The 21,499-nt window shown below is 39.7% G+C and overlaps 2 protein-coding genes and 1 long non-coding RNA gene across 8 annotated transcripts in view; all 3 read left to right on the top strand.

Moving 5' to 3' along the window:
- The window catches only part of LOC131325756 (uncharacterized), a 336,707-nt gene that overhangs the window by 231,800 nt on the left and 83,408 nt on the right, over nucleotides 1-21,499 (top strand). For 2 of the 6 annotated variants that reach the window (XM_058358186.1, XM_058358188.1), the window contains exons 1-2: nucleotides 17,178-18,996; nucleotides 19,273-19,981. The exons of 1 other annotated variant lie outside the window; for it this stretch is intronic. In XM_058358186.1, the coding sequence (XP_058214169.1) occupies nucleotides 17,482-18,996; nucleotides 19,273-19,981 (2,224 nt within the window). In that variant the 5' untranslated portion in view covers nucleotides 17,178-17,481. Of the gene's footprint in view, nucleotides 1-17,177; nucleotides 18,997-19,272; nucleotides 19,982-21,499 lie in introns of those variants that run through there. 3 more of the 6 variants (XM_058358187.1, XM_058358185.1, XM_058358189.1) reach the window with 3 other exon arrangements.
- Nucleotides 548-3,023, top strand: LOC131325792 (uncharacterized). Its single transcript, XR_009199805.1, has 3 exons — nucleotides 548-861; nucleotides 1,010-1,107; nucleotides 2,436-3,023. It is a non-coding gene; the product is annotated as an uncharacterized LOC131325792 (long non-coding RNA).
- On the top strand, nucleotides 9,952-13,546 carry LOC131325791 (inorganic pyrophosphatase 2-like). Its single transcript, XM_058358241.1, has 4 exons — nucleotides 9,952-10,215; nucleotides 10,758-10,882; nucleotides 10,977-11,166; nucleotides 12,082-13,546. Exons 1-4 carry the CDS (start codon nucleotides 10,075-10,077, stop codon nucleotides 12,340-12,342), a joined length of 717 nt encoding a protein of 238 aa, XP_058214224.1. The 5' UTR covers nucleotides 9,952-10,074; the 3' UTR covers nucleotides 12,343-13,546.

The following is a 21,499-nucleotide window of genomic DNA, read 5'->3' as shown; positions in this document are numbered from 1 at the left end:
GCCAAATGAGTGTCTACCTGATTCTTTTGAAGACCCAAACTTTCGGAATACAAGAAATGGTTCAATAACAGAATTTGAAAAAACCCCTACCTTTCATGATTCTTTGCCCAGTCATTGTTGCAATGCGGATATTTGTTTTCCAGCTGCGTATAGTGAAACTGACGCAGCAGGTGGTTCCTCTAAATGGACGTTTCCACTGGAAGGTCGAACAACGCAGTCCATTGCCTATCCAAATCACAATGCTCTTGTGTTTCCACAATCTCAGATAGCATCAACAGAGGTGCTAAATCAGAACATGGGGAGTTCGGAAGATAGGAGAGATTTGTTAGCTTCACAAGTAGAGGCTTATCTTGAGGGACATGTCTCTGAATCTAGTAATTTGATGTTTCCTGCATGTTCTGATGCACCTGTGGCTACTATTCTGCACACGATGCCTACAATTCCCCACACGATAGCTCACCTCACGGAAAATGCTAGACACACAACGTACGGACACAACCATTTGCACAACGTGCTGATGTCATCAAAACAGCGTCGTTTTGATTTTAAAAAAAAAAAAAAACCCCAGCTCCTGAAACGAACGCCCTTTTCCTTCAATCCCCACATTCACGATGAGAAGAGAATCGACAAACGGTTGCTCCCACCACCACTATCACCGGCAACGACGCTTCCACCTCCACCGGTGACCACGCTTTGCTCCTCCACCACCGGTACCCAACCCCAAGTCTTCTGTTCTCAAATCCCCTCTCCCTATCTCGGGCTGATTCTCCTGGTCACTGCAGACGAGGGCAGCGCTACCCACCGCTGGCGACCACCACCACAATCTGCTTTTGGGCAGTCCGACGTTACCACACCACGAAGGTCTCTCTCTCTCTCTCCCCTTGAACTAATTGCTGAGTTGCTGGGAAAAAACCTAAATTGAGTTTATTGAAAGAAAAAAAAACATTTCGGTGGGTGTTCAAAGTCAATCCCTGAAATTCTATTTGACTCCCAATGTAACTTTATGCAGGAGAAGTTGCCACCCACAGATTCAAGGCTCAGACCCGATCAGAGGTGCTTGGCATGGCAAATTCAGAGAAGTTGTGCCTCGAGCAACGGCAGCGGCAGGTAAATAATTGTATATGTTTTGGCATCTTGTTACACTAATACTTAGTTTGCTGATCAAAATTCTAGAAGGAAATATCCTAGCTTTGCTGATCAAAATTCAAGTAGGTATGAATTCCAAGTTCTTAGTGTGAAATTCATATTCCTTGCTGCTCTAATAGATTGATTTCAAGTTTAATTGGAATTAGTTGGGTTTTTGTTAGGGAATTGAAGAACTCATGAAAGCCCTACTGAATGTTTGGATTTTGTGTAGTTTAAGTGGTTTAGAACAGAAATTACTTGGTTTAGAATTCTGCAGAATTGGAAAATTCTTGTTTGTCTGATTTTGGGAAATTTTATTGAGATAGTTCGAAAGTTCTTAAATTTCTGAGAATTTTACTTAGAGTTCCTCTATGAGTCTTCTATCTACGGTAAAACTTTCAGGATCAAGTTCAAAGTATTGAGTTCTATAGAAATTCTTAACCTAGCATCACTCATTTTCGGAACTGTGCAGTCTGCACCGACACATGTTGGGGAAACGGCCATAATTTTTAGCTCGAGCGATGAAATTACGAACCGTTTTCTGATTTTGAAACTAGATTCATAGACCTTAAAAAGTATGTGGAGTTCGTACCTTAGTTATTTCTGTGCAAAGTCAGATTTTAAGTTGAAGTTGATGAAATTGCAGATTCTGAAATTATTTCTTGAGATTGGTTGTCTAACTTCATATCTTTCACTCTAGGACCTTATGTTCATTAAAGATAGGCTTATTAGCATCTTATAATCATGTTTTTGTTGCTCATGAGGTAATTGTTACTTGATATGGCCTTGGTGGGAGTTCCACCGGCGTTTTGTTATGGCTTAACCTCTAGGGACGGGCTAGGGTCGTTACACTAGCCGTCCACACATGGTCCAACAACGAACATGACTAACGAGATTGCCATGGCTCAACAACACACTGAGTTGGACTGACTGTACAACAGCAGAGAATGAGCAGCAGCAGCTGCTTTGACTATAGGATACCTTCTTGCCTTCTCAAATGGATGGACGGACTGATCATTGCTTCCAGGACCCAGCATTCCATAGTTCCATATGATAATTCACGAAGCTTGGGGATTCTTGTAGGATACACACTGGACACACCACCAAAACAGTCCACCAATCTGAATATGAACACAATCCAACATAAACACTTATAACCTTGTTCAAAATTGGGACTTAGTTAATGGCTTGACCATCTTTAGATGAATCTGTCGACCATCTTTTATTTTCGATGGCTTGCTACTCTGTCTCCAATTTAAGTTGGTCGCATAATGCTTAACTTTGTAATGTTATTCTTCTCATTACTGTAGATGTTCGTTGGTGGAGTTCGAGCGGAGTAAAAATATGGCGCGGCCAATAGAGAAAGCCATTTGTTAAATCTAGAGGATGGGAAAAGAAATCATCTGATTATGCAACTAAAAAGGATAGCTTAGCTGCTGCGAAAGTTAGCTATGGGACCAATAGCTTTGCAAAGACTAGTGGAAACTCGAAAAGGCAGTGAAAGAGATTGAAGCTATTCAAGTGAATCAAAGGCCAAGGAAAACGATTAATTTGTTGTAGTTTGGAATATCAATATGTACTAAGTTTTGTACGCAAATGATGAAGTTATACGCAAGTGTGCTGGAAACTCAATGGCAAGGATGCGGAGGACTACAAAGTTATACGCAAATGATGACTGCACCGGATAATTTAGAAGAGTAGTTCACTTGCTTGTATTGGTTTATATCGTGTCCTATGTCCTGTATCCCCTTTTGTGTCCCGTGTCCCCCTTTGTGTCCTTGTAATGACCTTTCATGAGGTAGATAGTGTGGAGATTTTTGTTTCTTGTTGACTTTTTTAATGAAACGCATTCTACTTTTGTTCATAAAATTGTGCCACTTTAGTTGTTGTTCACAATGGGTTATCCTGTTTAATGTTAAGATCATGATATTATTGAACATGAGATTTTATTCAACATTATCATTCCACTGTATTTGGTTCTTGAAAAATTTCGGCAAGGTCTTCCCTGTTGTTTGGTCCTAACCCGACGTCTCGCGTCTCAATCAATACAGCAATAACAACAATAGAAACAACATGAGATTAAGCACAAGCCCACCCCAGACATTTCTTATTCTAAATCACCATTCACAAGCCACATTCATTGCCAAATTATTCATTCCCAACAAAAACCGTAAAACAATATAGTCACACAAATAGGCTACAATCGAAGTAAGATTTTGCAAAACTAAAACTTGATATTCCAACAAAATACGTGTTTACATATTTCAAATTACAACAATTTATCATTTTCTTGGCCTTTGATTCACTTGAATAGCTTCAATCTCTTTCAACGGCATGTGATCTCTTTCAACGGCATGTGGCATCTTGAAGTGGTTGAACTGCCAAGTTAACTAAAACTTGATATTCCAACAAAATACATGTTTACATATTTCAAATTACAACAATTTATCATTTTCTTGGCCTTTGATTCACTTGAATAGCTTCAATCTCTTTCAACGGCATGTGGCATCTTGAAGTGGTTGAACTACCAAGTTTCTTCGTTGGCTGTAAGCACTAGCTGTTCTTTCTCCTCGAGCTCTTTCAATGTCCAAGTTTCCTATCGTCTTTTTCTTGTCATTGTAGAAAGTTCAACGGCATGTGTCGTGTTTTTTTACCTTGCTGGTGCTGGAACTCGGCGTGCACAGTAATTGCACCAAAGCTCTGAATTTTTGTATGCATTTGATGCTTTGTTGTAGATTGAGCAAGATAAGTAGTGGAACCGCTGATTGAAATTAGTGGCTCTTGCTATGCCCTTGACATTTATGAGTTGTACCTATAATGGAGTTGCAATGTAGTCAGGAATGTGTAAATTAATGGCAGAATTTGGGTTTATGTTTTGATGTATAAAAGAAATGTGCTTGGTTGTGGAGTATAAATACCTTCTCTACTGTTGAGGGAAGGTCAATAATGTTGATGGAATCTGATGATGGAGCTGTAGCTGATTTGGCAAGCGGAGTATAAATTGCTGCCAGTGGTGGTACTGCCTAATTTTGTCGCCATTGACAACACACTGGCACATGTTTTGCTATGTTGAAAAGAGTATCTGTAGGAATACAAAGAAATGCTTAAGCGAGGCACAGGCCACACAATCGTTACTAACACGTGCATTTTGCTTGCAAACCTGCACAAGCAGGTCATACAACAACCTGCACGAGGATTTTTGTACCCATCGCTTCGATCAATACATGTTTGGAACGTAGATTTTGGATATGAGTGTCCAAGAGGAGTCTAAAAAGAAGGAGATTTTATCAACGTCCTTATGCACTTGAAAAGTTGCCTAAGTATATTATCTAATAAAAATTGGACTGATATGCACGCATAGTCCAGAATATAATAACTTGTTTTCTGTCAACTCTAAACCAATGATCAACTTATAAGAAACAATTTGCAGCACTACAGTAGCACATTGAACCCAAAATAGACAATTTTTAGAAATGCACATAGGATGACAAAGGTTCATTCCACCACATGGTTTGTACGTATGCAACTACAATTGATTCCACCAAACAACATCTTCCTTCCTCATTTCATGAAACTAGTATGAGAACATGAGCCTTGGCTTTCTTCCTAAAAAAGGTTCCCTATTTTGTCAAAGAAGCATGAGAATCTAGACTTTCTACTAAAAAAAGATGCAAGCAATAAAAGCAACTAAGTCAATTTGGTTGCAGAGAGCATTAGGCATACTCAAAAATCCATTAGCCTGGTTCTTTGTAAATACTTGAATTAAATGGGGAGCATTAGGCATACTCAAAAATCCATTAGCCTGGTTCTTTGTAAATACTTGAATTAAATGGGGATGTTAGGATAAAATGAATCTCTATTCTCAGAGAGCCAACAATTATATGAAGTAATTCTAAAAAGTTAGAGCACACTGATTTTTCCTATAAAATTAAATACATCTAGCTATGTAACAGTTCTAGATACACAAAACCCCTAATTTAAGGAAAGAAAGTAGGATATAACAATGCCAATCAGGTAGGATACAACAATACCTTCATCCATTTCCTTTCCAGATTTTCAAAGCCGTAATTTTCGAGCAACCCTAATCTCCTAATCTCAGAACAGAGGATTTTTTTGAAAATTAGGACAAACTGATTTGTATTAAAATCAAAGAAGTCTAAGGAAGAAACACAAAATGGAGAAGATTAGTAGGGAAAAAAATGAGTGATTTACACGTTTCGGATCAATCTAACTTCGAGATTTTTACCTCTTCAAGTTTCATTCGATTCGATTTTGTTGGAGAAAGTGTAACAACGGTCTCGAGAGAGAGAGCACCTTCGTGGTGGAGATAACAGCGCCGGGTACCCCGAGGCCGGTGGTGCTGGCGGTCACCGACGAGGGGGCGGCGATGGGGTTCGGGTTGTGCTGGTTGCGGTGGGAACTCTCCTTTCACACCTCTTGTATGTATTCTGATCGTGAAAAGGGAAAGGGCGACTGATCTGTTCAGCGACCTTTTTTTTTTTTTTATCAAAACGACATCGTTTTGAGCTGACGTCAGCGGTTGTGTGAGTTGTTGTGCGGGAGTGGTTGTGTGTCTAGCATTTTCGCTCACCTCACTGGGGGTTCGTCTGAACTGATGTTTCAACAGAAAAATCAATCAACGCAGTTCGCCGCATATCCAAATCCAATTGGTCTTGTGGATCCACAACCTCAGATGGCACTGAGACAAAAAATAAGTGAGAATATGGGAAGTTTAGAAGATCGGAGAAATTTGTTCGCTCCACAGAAAGACCCTTTTCCGGAGGGACATGTCTTTGGGTCTGTTAACTGGACAGTCGGTTCATGTTCCAGTCTTGCTCCGAGCCAACCCATGCCTACTATTCCCCACACAATGGGAAGTTCAGAATATTGGAGAAATTCGTTAGCTTTCATGGAAGGGCATCTTATGGGGAAAAATCTCAATGGATCTTCTGACTTGACAGTCCCTCCATGTTCTGATCCTGCGAGCCAGCCCATGCCTACTATTCATCACACAATGGCTACAATTCCCCACATGATGCCTCTTCTCACAGAAAGGCCAGATACGAGGTCCGTGAAGCTAAAGGCAATATATGGGGATACCACAATAAAATTTCAACTCTCTCTCACATCGGGAATTAATGAACTGAAGGAAGAAGTGTCAAAGATACTGGAGTGCAAGCTTTGTAGTTTCAACGTTGAGTATAAGGATGAGGATGGCGACTGGATTTTAATGGCCAGTGATGAGAACGTGAGCGAATATCTGCAACTTCTCACCTCACTGGGAAATCAAGTAACTAAACTTAAACTTCGTGATAAGGTTCCCAACACCACGAATTTTTGTGACAACTGCGGATGTCATAATTGCAGATCATTGAAGCAGAAAAGACATAAGTATGTTTAGTTGTAGAATAGTATTACATGGTTGACACCAGTCCCATGTTCTTTGTGTAACGGAACATTTCCTTGCCAGTTTTTCCTTTGCTAAACCAAACTACTTTTGGTAATGCTGCATTTTGTAGGGCCTCCCTTTGTTTTTGGCCTGGGTTTTACCTAAATTTGGTTGGTGATATTTGTTTGTGTAAATCTCGTTCCGTTGGGATTTCTTTTTATCATCTTCCGATGTGGGGATTATTTGAGTTTGCCATCATTGTTAGATCATGTGTGTACATGGTGAGGATGGTGAGATTTTGGGGACCATGGGCCTTCCAAGTTTAGATCTCATTATGGTTTGTGGGGTGCATTGATGGATCGAGGAGCTCAGTCCTAAATTGTAATTGTTTCCGCAATGGTATGCTCTATTTGCAAAACTCCATCTCATCGCATTTCGCATATCAATCAGTAGGGGAAGGCCCAACAAAATATATCATCCAAAAAACTGATTTTGATTACTTCTACATGGACCTGCTCACCAAAAACAATATCCACACACTGATACACATTGAACAACCTTTCAAGGCAGTAGCCAAGGTAAGAGAAAACCCATTTGGCCTCACGCCATCTTTCCTCACATTGCAGTAAAAACTAATACCATACCTGTTAAATATATCCATCAGCTATGAGTCCTGCAATTGAGCAGTCGAAGAAAAAACGTCCCCGTTTAGGCATATCGTCATTGACGTGACACGTGCATTGGTGATGCCCACACTTGGCATAAACACTCACCAATGAATTGCACAAATGGGCATCTGGGTTTATCCCATTCTTGATCACATTTCCATGAACTGCCTTTCCCTCGTCCAAAGACCCTTTCAAAGCACAAATATGCAGCATACTCGAACATTCCTCTCTTTTATCACCTCTCCTTGTTTGGTTCTTTGACAGAAAGGAAAACAAAAAAAATCCAAGAGAAGCCAAAAAAAACCCCCCAACTGTACCAATGTCAACTGTCCTAGCCTCGTCTATGTTAGTTTTAGAGTATTGCTATATGTACCGACCATGGGGAGGGAAAATGTATCGACGGCCGCCGGCGGGCCGTCTCCGGCCACCGGACGGCCGATCCGAACCGTCCAAAAATTCTATAAAAAAAAACCGATGGGGCCAATGCGGGAATCAACGGCATCCAAGGTGTTTAGGGTGCTTGATCCGAGCACCCATTTTTCGTGTATATATATATATACACGTGTATATACACGAAAAATGGGTACTCGGATCAAGCACCCTACACACCTCGGATGCCATTGATTCCCGCATCGGCCCCATCGGTTTTTTTTTTAGAATTTTTGGACGGCTCGGATCAGCCGTCCGGTGGCCGGAGACGGCCCGCCGGCGGCCGGCGGTGCGTTTTCCCTCCCCCATAGTCGGTACTCATAGGTTTTCTGTTAGTTTTAATACTGCTCTCGTGTCTTTCAACCATATCCCATATCTCCTTTGGAATTCCAGTTTCGATATCGCTTTCTATTCGAGCTTGCACAGTTCGTTTTTGGGTTCAATGTCGTTGGGAGATGATACTCGAATTTGCGCGGCTTGATTTTGGGTTCGATGTTTTTGCAGATGATCGACTGTTTGATAACCTAAACTCAATCTTCATATGAGAGCTGCTGGCCCAGAAGCTCTAAGACCTGTTGATATTGATATAAAAAAAATTCTCTTTTCTTTTACCATACTCACATGACACTATTTAATTCCCTTTGAAGTAATGTTCTTCTCGTTTTCCTCTCTTTTTCTTTGAAGAACCAAAAAAAAGAAAATGAACTATTTTCCATGTACTTTCTCCCTCGTCCACTTTCTCTTGAGAAATGCTACACTTACAACATTTTTCTACAACATGGTGACGCGGCCAGGGGACTCACTCACTTTACCCAGCCAAAAAACAAAAAAATGAGTAGGTCCTTGGCCACGTCACCATGTTGTAGAAAAATGTTGTAAGTGTAGCATTTCTGCTCTTTCTCTTCCTTTCATTTCTCTGAATTATTAGTTTCTTGATCAGTACAACTTGACCCACAAAAATCAACCAAAAAAATCAATGCAACTCTCAAATAATCCAAAAATAAGATTTTGCCCAATTTTTTTTTTCTAGTACTACCGTGAAGCAGTTATGCACTAATAGCTATACATGTACACACGCAAAATATTACAGGAAAGAGGTTGAGGCTCAGATCTGTATTTTGATAGGAGAAGAAAAGGGGTTTTTCCCACCATGGCTGCAAAAACAGTTGCCCCGTTGAGAGAGGACCAAATTAGTCTTCTCTCCCACAGGCCCTCAGAATTGCCCCGCCAAGAAATGGGTCCCATTTTTCTCAACAAATATGAACTCAAGAGATGTTTATATCATCACAGCCTCTCATAGTTGAGGGAAAATTATCAGGCAGTCCTGGTTCATTGTTGTATCACAAACAACAACAACAACAGCAGCAGAAAAAAGAAGGAAAGGAAAAGAAACCATATATATACACACACATACATAAAGGGCTGTTGATTGAGATGAAATCATTGGCTTAGATGATCTGGTCATGGTTTTTTGCAGAGAGGGCAACCACCCTTTGGAAAAATCCCTTCTCTCTCTGCTTACGAGCCTCATTCTTTTGAGTTCAATTTCTCAAGCTTGTTTGGGGGAGCTTCTATATGCATCAGAGTTTTGAGCCTAACCCTAGTTGCTGCCTGACTCCCAATTAGTATACATTTTTGCCTTCTGTTGACCACTTATTTGCATCTCTGTGGTGAGGTGAAAGGGCACGAGGGTGAATGGTATTTTGGACATTTGGTGAAGGCAGAACAGCAGAAATGGAATGGACTTCTCCCGGCCCACTCAAAACTCAGGTCCGGCCCAACTCAACTCAGCATAAGTTTTCTTTTCACGATGAGGCATGTCTGGGCTGGTTTACGCGCACGTCAATTAATCTCATCGTCGGTTAAAGACAAATCATTCATGTCAAAATTAGAAAATTTACATGAAGTTACTTCCTTGCGACCTGCCCTAGTCAATAGTGTGAGAGCAAACCCATTAACCGATTAAATTATTCACTTAGCTTTTTTGGGGTTTTTTTTATATAACCTTATTCAAATTTTTTTCCTCATTTTTTAATTTTGATTTTTGAGTCAAATTTTTATAAATTATCAGTTCATTTGATCGAGAGGAATCAGAAAATAGAATTTTTTTGACTTTGACTTGAGTAGATTAGTATGACTTTTTTTTTTGATATCTTATTGAAACAAATTAATAAGTCACAAAAGTTTGAAAAAAAATTAATAAATGCAAAAAATTTTGAATAGAGAAAAAAAAAACAAAAAAAAAGAGGCCATACTAATTTTTTTTTGAAATGAGAGGCCATACTAATTTACTTTAAGCCAAACCCACCCTAAAGCCCGACATTAGTTGCGTTGACGCGAGCAACAAATCGAGACGCAAAAGACAACTGCCGGTTTGACTCTCCTCATTTTCGGAACGAAAATCGCCCAGTCATTCTCCGGTGGTGGCGCCGCCGCCGGGAAAACTGCTCGTACAGTACAGAAATGGCGGGAACCACCGTGGTTGTGTTCGATTTCGATCACACAATGATCGAAGACAACAGCGACACCTGGGTAGTGGACCAAATGGGCCTAACCCATCTGTTCAATCAGCTTCGCCGTACATTACCTTGGACCTCTCTCATGGCTAGTATTCTCTTACTATTCCCAATCCATTCAGTTGTTTTTTGTTTAAAGAAAACTTCTTTAATTTGAAGTCGATTGTTAGTTTAACTGTATTTGGTTAGACCATCTCCAATCGTTATTCTATATTCCCATAAACAAAATTTGGGTATGATTTGCGTTTAAAGCTTGGTTTGATATGAATAATTCCAATGGTTGTGCATCAAATCTTTCAAAAGTTCCTAATTTATCCCGCAAACCCTTTGTATGAATTTTTCACGTAAGGGTTTAATAATCCATTCCTTTCTCCTTTAAACATTTCATCAAATACTTCTTTAGTATTTTCAAGCTCATCCTCAAAAGCTTCTTCACCAAATTTGGTAGAAAACTTGTCTCTTGGTTTGAAAGAAAAAATCTGGTTTCTTGCTTAGTTTGATACCCTCTTGTGAAAGAAATGGAGCTCATATTTTGCCCTTTCATGTTCTCTCATCCATATTTTCAATTTGTTGAAACATGCTGGGAACCGATTATGGAGGTTTACTTATAGGTCTTATTATCAATTGTAGGACAGGATGATGGAGGTGCTCCACGCAAGAGGGAAAACAATTGAGGAAATCACGGAGTGTTTGAGGCGGGTTCCTATGAATCCCAGAGTAATTTCAGCCATCAGAAAAGCCCATTCTCTTCCTTGGTACTTTTTCCTAGTTAGTTCATTCTTATTTCGGAAGTAAGCTGGTTATATAACCAAGAAATATTTATGAAAAGATGGAATGTGGTTATTTCAGGTGCGAATTAAGAATAATCAGCGACGCGAATCAGTTCTTTATTGAGACAATCTTGAAGCAATTTGGGTTGTTTGATTGTTTCACGGAGATAGTTACAAACCCTAGCATTATTGAAGGAGGCAGGCTGAGGATATTCCCTTACCATTCCTCTCCTCATGGTAGCAGTTTATGCCCTCCCAATTTGTGCAAGGTATTCTGTTTGGTACTATTCAGCTTTTTATGTTTCTTTTTAACTGATACATTGTTTTCTTAATGGTAATTCATACCGAGTTCTTTATTTCTCACTTTATTTAGTTTTTGGGATGCCTTGCATCGAGCTGAAGTGCTGCTTGTTGTCATGAGATTCATACTTGTAGCTCTCTCCCCAGCCCACAGCATAGGGTGGAATCTCGATCGTTTCACCGAGCTCCATTTCTTTTAGACAAAAAGGACGGCTCTATTGGATCAAGTCATAACCTATGCATTCCACTAGTATACTACTATGGAGAGACTAAGTTCAATATCAGAGATTGGACTCTTATACTGTGATTATCCTCTGAAGTGGAAGAAGTCCGTACATACGAACACTGCACATACATCTAACACCATACACCACACGTCTATGTCCCCGACTCCCAGTGTAGAACTCATATTTTCTGTTGGGGGTGTTCTCTATATACATCTGTTGACTTTGAACACTTTCAGTTTGGTTTTTTTCACTTTAGAAGCTTTTGGAGCAGATATCAATTACATATTTGATTATGTCGGTGGGGTCTCCCTTTGGACATGGTACTTCCCAATTACTCTTAAAAAAAAAAAAATCAATACTTCATTTTAAAATAACGAAAAGAAAGTATAACGAAATTAATACTTATAGTCCCAACATAATTCCGATAATCATTTTCTGGCCAAAGTTGCAATAGCATACAAAGTGACATGTTGTAGTGAAAAATGATACTTGGATAACCTCCGAGATAATTTGATTAGCCGTGGGGTAGTATCCCTAGAAGGCTAGAAACCTTAGTGTCGATTATTAGCGACGGTTATAAGCTACTCTTTTTTTTATTGTTGAGAGAATCTAATCGACTTATTTAATCTGTCATGTTGACTGATTTATCCACAACAGGGTCTCGTCATAGAGCAGATCGAAGCTTCTATTTCTGAGAAAGGGAAGATAAGAATGGTCTACCTTGGAGATGGAAGAGGTGATTTCTGCCCAGGTCTGAAGCTTGGAGAGGGAGACCATGTGATGCCAAGAAAGGATTTTCCTTTATGGAAGAGGATTTGTGATAACCGTACGATTACCAAGGCAAAGGTCTATGAGTGGAGCAACGGAGAGGAGCTTGAGAGGAACCTGAGCCAGCTTATTGACACAGGCACCATATAAGGAAACTCTGATTCTTCGTTTTACTTCGTTAATGCAATTAACGCTCCGATAGGTATATCATCTGAAACTTTTCAATGTCAGACTACTACTCTTTGGGTTGATGTAGAATGACTTTGGATATCATTTTCCAATGTTTCACATCAAACTTTAAAAAATATTTGAGGATTGGGTTGTAACCCTGCAAAGAAAGCTAGATTATTCTCGTGGAAGTAATATTACAACACGGTTTTCTTATGTTATTCTTGCTTATGCAATCAACATATCCACCTTGAAGAGCATCTGCAGGCATCATGGGATTCATTCCAAAATGGATAAAAGACAGTGGTAATTCCTCCCTGATCTCCTTCCCAGCCGCCTTTTCAGATGATTAAGAGGAGAGAATGCAGAGAAACCATAATCTTCCCGACAAAAGGTTTATGTTTCTATGATTCACATATTAGAACATAACTCCTTTTTCATTCTATCATATATCCTTCCCTGATGAGAGGCGAGGAAATTGGCTCGGGCAAGTTTTGGGGTAAACTCTTCCATATCTCATACTCCATAGGGCCCCGCAAGAGAAAATTGGCTTGGGTAGCTATGGGCTATTTTATCTGGCAAGAGAGGAATTGCAGAGTTTCTACCCTAGCCAATTGCAGAGTATGGTTCAATAGCAGATGTCAAGAAACTCCTACTATTCATTATTCTTACCCTGATAATTTCCGCGTATGAGATTTTTGTTTCCTTTTGTGTACAATGAAACTAAGGCAATAGGCATATGAACTGGAATGTCAAACAACGTAGTCCACAGCCTATCCAAATCTCAATAATCTTCATAAGGTTGCCGATCCCATGAACTTTAGTGAAGGCTGCGGATCAATGAAGAGGAAAAGACCACAGGTTGGGTTATTTCAAGAAATATGATACATGGTTGTCATCAGTTCCAAGTTCAACAGAACATTTCCTCGCTAGATTTTCCCTCAAACCTTCTAAATCAGAACATTTCCAGATAAGTTGTTACATCTGTTAGAAATTCGGTTTGGATGTAATTTTTTTTCATTTTCTTTTTTGTGGGTAGGTTTAATGTTAGTATTTGGTTTTGAAGGCTTTCTCTCTTTAATTGCTTTTTTATTTTTCTTCTTCTTGTTTGTTCATGAGGTGATTGCTCGAAGGTTTGAATTCTTGACGGACAAAGCTACCATATAAATAGTATGCAATTTTTATACGTATATGTTATGCATAATTTTAACACATTTTGTTTCTATCAACTTCTACAAATTTAGTTTCACCAGCTAGTTAAATTTCCAGTGTATTAATGGCCCATCATATCATGATTGGAGTGGGAAATTTCGTTTCACCTTCTCGAAAGGGTTCGCAGGGAACAAAACGGCTTATCCATGATTAAGCTTGTTCATATTAAGAGTTCATCTCTTTCCCTGCAAGGGGTCCGAGTCTATGAAGAGATATCGAACCCCATTTGGTTGTTAGCATACTAAAACTCCGCTAACCTCCATTGATGTATGCTAACCTCCATTGATGTATACAATATTGGCAACCAAAAAAAAAAGAAAAAAAGCTTGTTCATATTAGAGCATTTGCAACAGTCTAGCCATCCCCTCCCAAAATGTGGTTTTGTCAAGCAAAAACCTCATACTAGACCCAGCAGACTCGCCTACCTCCTTGCCACTTCCCCCTCCGTTAAAGTAACTTGCAAGCCCGCAAGTTACTGTTGCCTCACCTCGCCCTCGCCCTCTCTCTCGAACATAGACACACAGTTGACATCTTCCAAGTTGCGGGACAACGACGTCAACGATCATCATCGGAGCTCCACCTCATCGGCGTCATCTCCTATCGTGAACAACTCCGATAGTGAACATCTCTACTTCTCTATATCAGTGATGATAAACTCTAAACGTGAGCAAGTACTCTTTGACTCTCTGCGACCGTGAACAGCTCAAAGTCCTCGCCTCTACATTCCCATCGTCTCCGTCATTCATGGTATAACACATCGTCGTTCATGATATATCACCAATTTGTTAATGTCCATCCTGATAATCTTCGTCATCGGTGTTGATCTCTATCGTCCATGAGAATTGGGAATTTTAGATCTCTTTGGAAACCCTAATTTCGCTAAATGGCTAGACCGTTGGGTTCCTCAATCATTTGGCGAGTAGCCGAAATATAAATTTATATAGTTTTCCTAGGCATGAACTACTAGAGATGAGAGCATCTCCAACCCACGAGTCTCCAAAACAAAAATTCATGCAAATTAGATGGATCATTTGTAAAATTTTCCCGGACAAACTGCCCTGACGAGTGCTGTTAATCACCCCCCTGTGTCAGAACCCCCCTGACCCGGGCCCCTCCCTTTCCCCTTTTACACCCCCCAGGCTCTCTCTCTTGTTTTCTTTTTTTGTTATAAAATTTTAAATGCTAGTAACTTTTTTTTCACATATTTTTTAATAAATTATATATTTTTGAAATCTACTCAACGAAACCTATCAAACAAGTCTAATATTGAATATGAAATAATGTGTTTAAATTAAATGATTTTTTTGGGCCCAATATATTATCTCTTTGTTTTTATTTTTTTGTCCTTCATTTTTTTTAAACTTCTATATTTAAGTTTTTAAGTAAATTGTGTATGTTGAATCCACTTAAATTTACTTTATATTTATCTGAATAGTCAATAATACAAACTAAAATCAAACTTCATTTAATTATAATCGAGTATATAGAAACAATACATGAACATAAATAAATACACAAAATTTAGTCAATATTTTCCGTCAAATTGTGATCGTCGTCCCGGCGGATCTATCTCCATTACTTCGTACACAATTGGAGACGTGCTCCATAAGGATGAGTCCATCCGCGTGCTTCGACTGATGCATCTTGCCTCCACCATATGATGATGGGTGGTATGGGGTAATAAGGGTATAGGAAAACTTGCACGAAGTGATTGCCATTAACATTGCCAATAGCTATATGTTTGCGCTCTGCGAATGGAACTGGATGGGAGCTCAATGGCAAGTGAGTAAGACAACTCGAAGCAATCATATCGAATGTATGCAGTACAACGTTGTACGTTGATGTGATGACAAGTCCCAATGGTATAGAATTCATCCAATTATCCTCTGGTGCCGATGGCTGGAAGCAACGAAGTCTTTGTAGCACCTGGTATACATAATCACTTTCTAGATAAAGTTGATCGTACAAATAGCTCATTACTCATGTACGTAGCATCAATAATCAACACAGACGAAAAGTTGACAAACAGCTCTAGGCTTCCGGAATGAACCCAAAGAATATCTGTGATTTCAATGGTGTGTTCATTTATAAGATAGTCATAAATGTATTTTTTTTCATTTAATTCTTTCAAGATGTACCCAATAGAAGATAGACTCCCCAGTTGCTATAGTTCTTATACAGTGTATTCACATTGTAAATGCTCCTGATTCTTGTACTAATTGACGAGTCTTGTTATCTTATAAAACTAAGAATTTCTCGAGACGCGGTGCTGCTGAACATGTCACGAACTAATTGCTGCTGGATTGGGGTCAGCCTTGACGGGTACTCATGTCCCTCAAAACTTTCAGCTGGTTCATGGTTATGAAAACCTGTATCAACCTTCAAACCCCACATGACACCGTCTGGAGGTTGTGCTACACCTCGCAGCTTAAATGGGCAATCACATTTTTTAGTTCCAGTAATCTTTTGCATTGAATGCCTTTTCGGTGACGGTTTGTACAATCCTCCCCTTTCACAAATAAGAATACACTTCGGCATCTTGTTGCCCTTTATACTAGCAGATTTACTTATGACAATTACAAAACCATTTTCCTTACCAACTCTCCACACCCAATCTAACATGACAGCTTTAGTTTCAAATATCTATAACAAAAAAAAAGAATACGTATAAGCACAACATTATGCAACCTACTTTCAAAATAAGTAACAAATATGTATATTAACAACAATAATAACTAACCTGGTCAGTCGTAAATTCGGCTATGTAATCATTTCTAACGTAGGAGCTGCTCTCCCCACAAAGAACATCATTTGCAACATCGTTCCCAATTGACCAACTATCTAAAAATGAACAATTGTACTGATCCATAATGTTCTTCTATGAATTACGAAAATGAAATGAAAGTTAAGGAAATTGTGAGGATGTGGTGAATGAGAGTAAGTGTGAAGTAGTTATATATTTTGAGAATTGAAGATAAGAAGAAAATTTGAATGGGTGGTTAAAATTGAAAATAAAAGGATAAAAAGGAAATCTGGATAAGTGATTATAATTGAAGATAAGAGGATAAAGAAAATTAAATGAATGGCTATAATTGAAGATAATAGGATAAAAAGAAAATCAGAATGGACGGTTATGAATAAAAGTTGAGGGAATAATAGATACAATGTGCTAAAATTATTAAATTACCACAAAAATATAATTTTTCCGTTTTATATTATTTCACCATCAAAATTAGACTCGTTTGATAGATTTCGTTGAGTAGATTTTAAAAATATATAATTTATTAAAAAAATACGTGAAAAAAATTATTAGCATTTAAAATTTTACAACAAAAGAAAAAGAGTGTGCAGAGAGAGAGAGAGAGAGAACGTGGGAGAGGGGGTGAGAGAGAGAGAACGTGGCGGGTGGTGGTAAAAGGGGGAACGAGGGGGCCGTGTCAAGGGGGGTTTGACTGTGACATGGGGGCGATTGGCGATATCCTTGGACTGGTTGACGCTGGCCCCGTTAAGAAAGGGTTGTAACAACTTGTCAAATCAATTAAGCAACGCTGCAAGCATAGGTACCAAAAAGGATCATTGCAAAACAAACATATATCAAGACTTCAATGTTCTAAACGTAAAACCCCAAATTCAACTGAAGCCAATCAAACACCTTCCCAAAAGAAGAGTTACTGAGAAAAAATGAAGCCCCATCAATATTAGCCAGGGGTTTGGGGAGCCTTCCGGTGGTGCGAATTCCTCTCCGGTGGCTGTCCAACAATATCTCCCCAGGGAAGACCCTTTCACCTTCGTATTCAAGGACCACCGTTGTAACCACGCATTCAAAGAGATCTAGGTGGGGGCCTGGATCGATTCAACATCCACGATCACAGCTGCGGCATTATTCAATCTCTCTCAGCAGCTTCAGAGATGGAGAAGAATCCCTTTGTTCAAGCGGGAGCAATTGATGGTGGCATGGATCAATTGAAGGATTCTTGTCCTTTTATTCCACTATGTCACATATTAAAAGCAACTAATGACTTTGACGATGCATTAGTTATTGGAGTTGGGGGATTTGGTAAGGTATACGAAGCGAACATTGGCAGTGGTGCTACAACCACCGTTGTTGCCATAAAGCGGTTGAGAGCCAAGTCCAAGCAAGGCGCTGAAGAATTTTGGAAAGAGTTAAAGTTGCTCTCAAAGTTGCGGCACACAAATCTCGTTTCGCTCATCGGCTATTGCAACGAGAATCAGGAGATGATTCTTGTTTATGAATATATAGCTCGAGGGACTCTCGCCAATCATCTTTACAAAACAAGTAGATCTCACCTAACATGGGAGCAGAGGCTCAACATTTGCCTTCATGCTGCACGTGGACTCGACTACCTTCATAATGGTACCTTACAAGGTATCATACACGGAGACGTGAAGAGCACAAACATTTTGTTGGACGACCATTCGGTAGCAAAGGTTTCTGATTTAGGGTTATCTAAAAGCACTACTACCCATACAGCAACCCATGTTAGAACAGTTGCCAAAGGAACTTTTGGATATTTGGATCCAGAATACTTCCTCACCCGTCGCCTAACCAAGAAATCTGATGTTTATGCCTTCGGCGTGGTGTTGTTGGAAGTCTTGTGTGGTCGGCCAGCGATCGATCTTAGCGTACTCGACGAGGAGCGAATTCTAAGTCACTGGGCACAAATGAACATCAAAGAGGGAACGCTTGACAGAATCATTGATCCCTCTCTGAATGGAGACACAACACCAGATAGTCTTGAGTACTTTGCCGAACTTGCCAACAAGTGTTTACATATTCAATCAAAGGAAAGGCCTACAATGACTGAAGTAGTGAAGAGCCTTCAGATTGCATTGGTGTCGCATGAGCGTCAGGGAAGATCGCAGGGAACTATTGCAAAGGCGTGGACGTTAGGAGGCCTTCTCTCGCGACACAGAAACCCCTTGCTCGTTCCACCGAATGAGATTCAGAAGAGCTCGATTCCCGCCAACGGTGTCGGGAAACCCGCCAAGCGGACGACGACGGCATTTCTCGCCACCAATTCAAAGGCATTTGACGACTTCAAGGCCCGGTCGACGGAAACATTTATGATTCACCAGGAAAATATAGTTAAAAAGGAGGAAGGATTTATTAACGAGCATTTACCTGATCATGTGTTTGCCAATTCGAAGAAAAATGAGGACAACGATGAGACGGTGAATAAGGTCTACAACAGAAAGGGAAGCGGGAATTCAATGGAACTCAAACATTGGGAATTCAAGAAGTTGGAAATGGACCCGGGGAATAAAAACAACAGAGCATACCAGAGTGGCGTTCTTCTCTCTAATTCCAAAAGGAAAAAAAAGATCGAGGCATTAAAGAGACTGGGGGGGAGTCTAATTCCAACATTGGTACTTGAAGATTATAACAATCCACTTTCATTCCAGGTATGCGTGCTTTAGCAGTGTGCCCGTTCACCTACGACCATGAGGTTTCCGTGAAGTTCACACACTGAAATCTCAACTCCGGGCTCTTTGCGACCAGGAGAGGCCTGTTTTTTTTTTTTTTTTTGCCCAGCAAAAAGAATTTTTTTGATCTTTATAAAGGATTACAAAGATTAAATCGAGCAGAAGAGGCCCTCTTAAGTAACTTGAGATCTTTATGATGATGATGATATTTCCGTTTTAATCTAATCCATTGCTGTTGTGTTATTTTTCCTGCAGGCGCTCTCAGGTTTGTCGAATATCTTTCATGGCTTGTTGTCAGGCTGTGGGGATGGGCATATCATCGTACTTAACACCAACCACAACCACATAGACAGAGCTGACATCGCTCTACATCGCCCTTCTTCACCTCAGCCTAAGGCCTTACCAGATGGAGGAGATATTGTGCTGCTTGATTCATCAGAACAAAAACCATCGGTTGGTTTTGATGCTACAAACAACAGGGCATATCAGAGTGACGTTCTTGTGTCTAATTCAGAGGAGAAAAATACGGGAGAGGCATCAAGGAGACAGTGCATGCCTGAGGGTGTACTTAGTTTAGTTGATTCAATGACAAATATATCATTGACGTATTTCGATGCTCCAGAAAACAGTGCACGGTTTGTAAGGGAATATCAGAGTGGCCATATTGTGTTTAATTCGGAGAAGAAAGATATGGGAGAGGGATTAAACAGAGAATGCTTAACTAAGAGTGCACTTAATTTAGATGATTCAAGCAAACAAAAATCGTTGTTGGATGTTGCCGTTACAGGAAAAAAATTACATATTGTCAGAGCATATGAGAGTGGCCCTGTTGTGTCTTTTTCAAATGATAAAAATGAGGGAGAGGCATTAAAGAGAGAATGCATAACTAAGAGTATACTTGGTTTAGAGGATCTTCAACAACATTGTGGTGGTAGAGGTGATGATGTTGCAAAGAGCTTTTGTGGTAAGCTTCTACTGTTATGTAGAATATTAATTATTGCTGGCAATCTTCAAATTTCTTATCAATTTTCAATCGTGCTAGTTCTTTTGCATAAGAGAATCTTAGGCTCCGTTCCGGAAACCTTCTTAAAAAATAAGTACTTATTTTGGAACTTCTCATTCAAAGATAAGAAGGGTCATTTCACAAAACCCAAATAAAAAGTTCCTTTCACATTTTCAAACTCAAAAATAATGTAAATGAAAAAAAAATTCAATTTTTTTTGCACCGTATTAAAGATCTCAATGAGATCTATCAAACAAGATCCATAGTGATAAGAAAATTATTGCGTAAACACATGATTTTTGAGTTTGAAGTTGCCTTATACAAAAAATAAGACTGTTGCTATGAGAATGGGCGCCAGCGGAGGGAAATCGTACCGACGGCAGCGCCGTGCCGTCTCCGGCCACCGGACGGCCGATCCGAGCCGTCCAAAAATTCTATAAAAAAAACCAAGGGGGCCAGAGCGGGAATTAGCGGCATCCGAGGTGTGTAGAGTGCTTGATCCAAGCACCCCTTTTTTGTGTATATGATTTCACACGAAAAAGAGGTGCTCGGATCAAGCATCCTACACACCTCGGATGCCGTTAATTCCCGCGAAGGCCCCCTCGGTTTTTTTTTTAGAATTTTTGGACGGCTCGGATCGGCCGTCTGGTGGCCGAAGACGGCCCGGCGCGGCCGTCGGTACGATTTCCCTCCCCGGCCAGTCGGTACCTATATAAATTCTTCTAAAATAAGTACCAACCTTCTTATTTTCCGGAACAAGACTTCTTATTAGACAAAAAATAAGTTCTTATTTCGGTTCTGGAACGGGCCCTTAGTTAGTTATGCATTTAGATTCGCATTTTCGAGGAGAAATATGAATTGAAATTGTTACTTTTTATATTATCTGGTTATATCAAGTTGGAAATGCAGGTTTATGTTTTTTTGTTCAACGAAAGATAGTGTACTAAGTAGTAGTCCATCCTGATTTATAGTCATGTTTTTAAGTCTCCTATGCTTTTCTGCAAGACATCTGGTTCCGGTATTGAAATTTTGTTGGAAAAACGATTGCTGCAAATTCTGAACTGTTGCCGAAACCTCCACAAATATTGAAATACACTTCGAGTCACGACTATGTCGCTTTCCTAAAGACAGTATTTGCGGTACACAAAGGGTTACAACAAATCTGTCTTCAAGATAAATCGAAGCCCGAACTCGAAATTCTTTCCGTTTGCGTTTGCACTAACGAAAACAGACAGAATATCTGCTAGATGAATGTAAAAGAACCAAGAACCGATATTCTATTCATGCAGAATAACAAAATACCGGTATGCCTAAAATTATAGAAAGAGAGTGTGTAGAGAGAGAGCAATCCAATATGGAATTTTTTGGTGTAACAAATGACTTTACAAATGAGCCTGTTTATAGACTTATAGACACCATTTTGTGAAATGTTGTGTCTTTAGAAGAAACACTCATTACGAAGGGTTATGTCTTTTAAAG

This window comes from Rhododendron vialii, chromosome 5a (genome assembly GCF_030253575.1).
Source record: "Rhododendron vialii isolate Sample 1 chromosome 5a, ASM3025357v1".
Classification (NCBI taxonomy): Eukaryota; Viridiplantae; Streptophyta; class Magnoliopsida; order Ericales; family Ericaceae; genus Rhododendron; species Rhododendron vialii.
This window is presented reverse-complemented; position numbering and strand designations above follow the sequence as displayed.

Coding starts and splice junctions, on each gene's coding strand:
- LOC131325791 (XM_058358241.1), top strand. CDS start 10,075: ATGGCGGGAACCACCGTGGTTGTGTTCGATTTCGATCACACAATGATC. Junction 10,216..10,757: donor TACCTTGGACCTCTCTCATG/GCTAGTATTCTC, acceptor TATCAATTGTAG/GACAGGATGATGGAGGTGCT. Junction 10,883..10,976: donor AAAGCCCATTCTCTTCCTTG/GTACTTTTTCCT, acceptor TGGTTATTTCAG/GTGCGAATTAAGAATAATCA.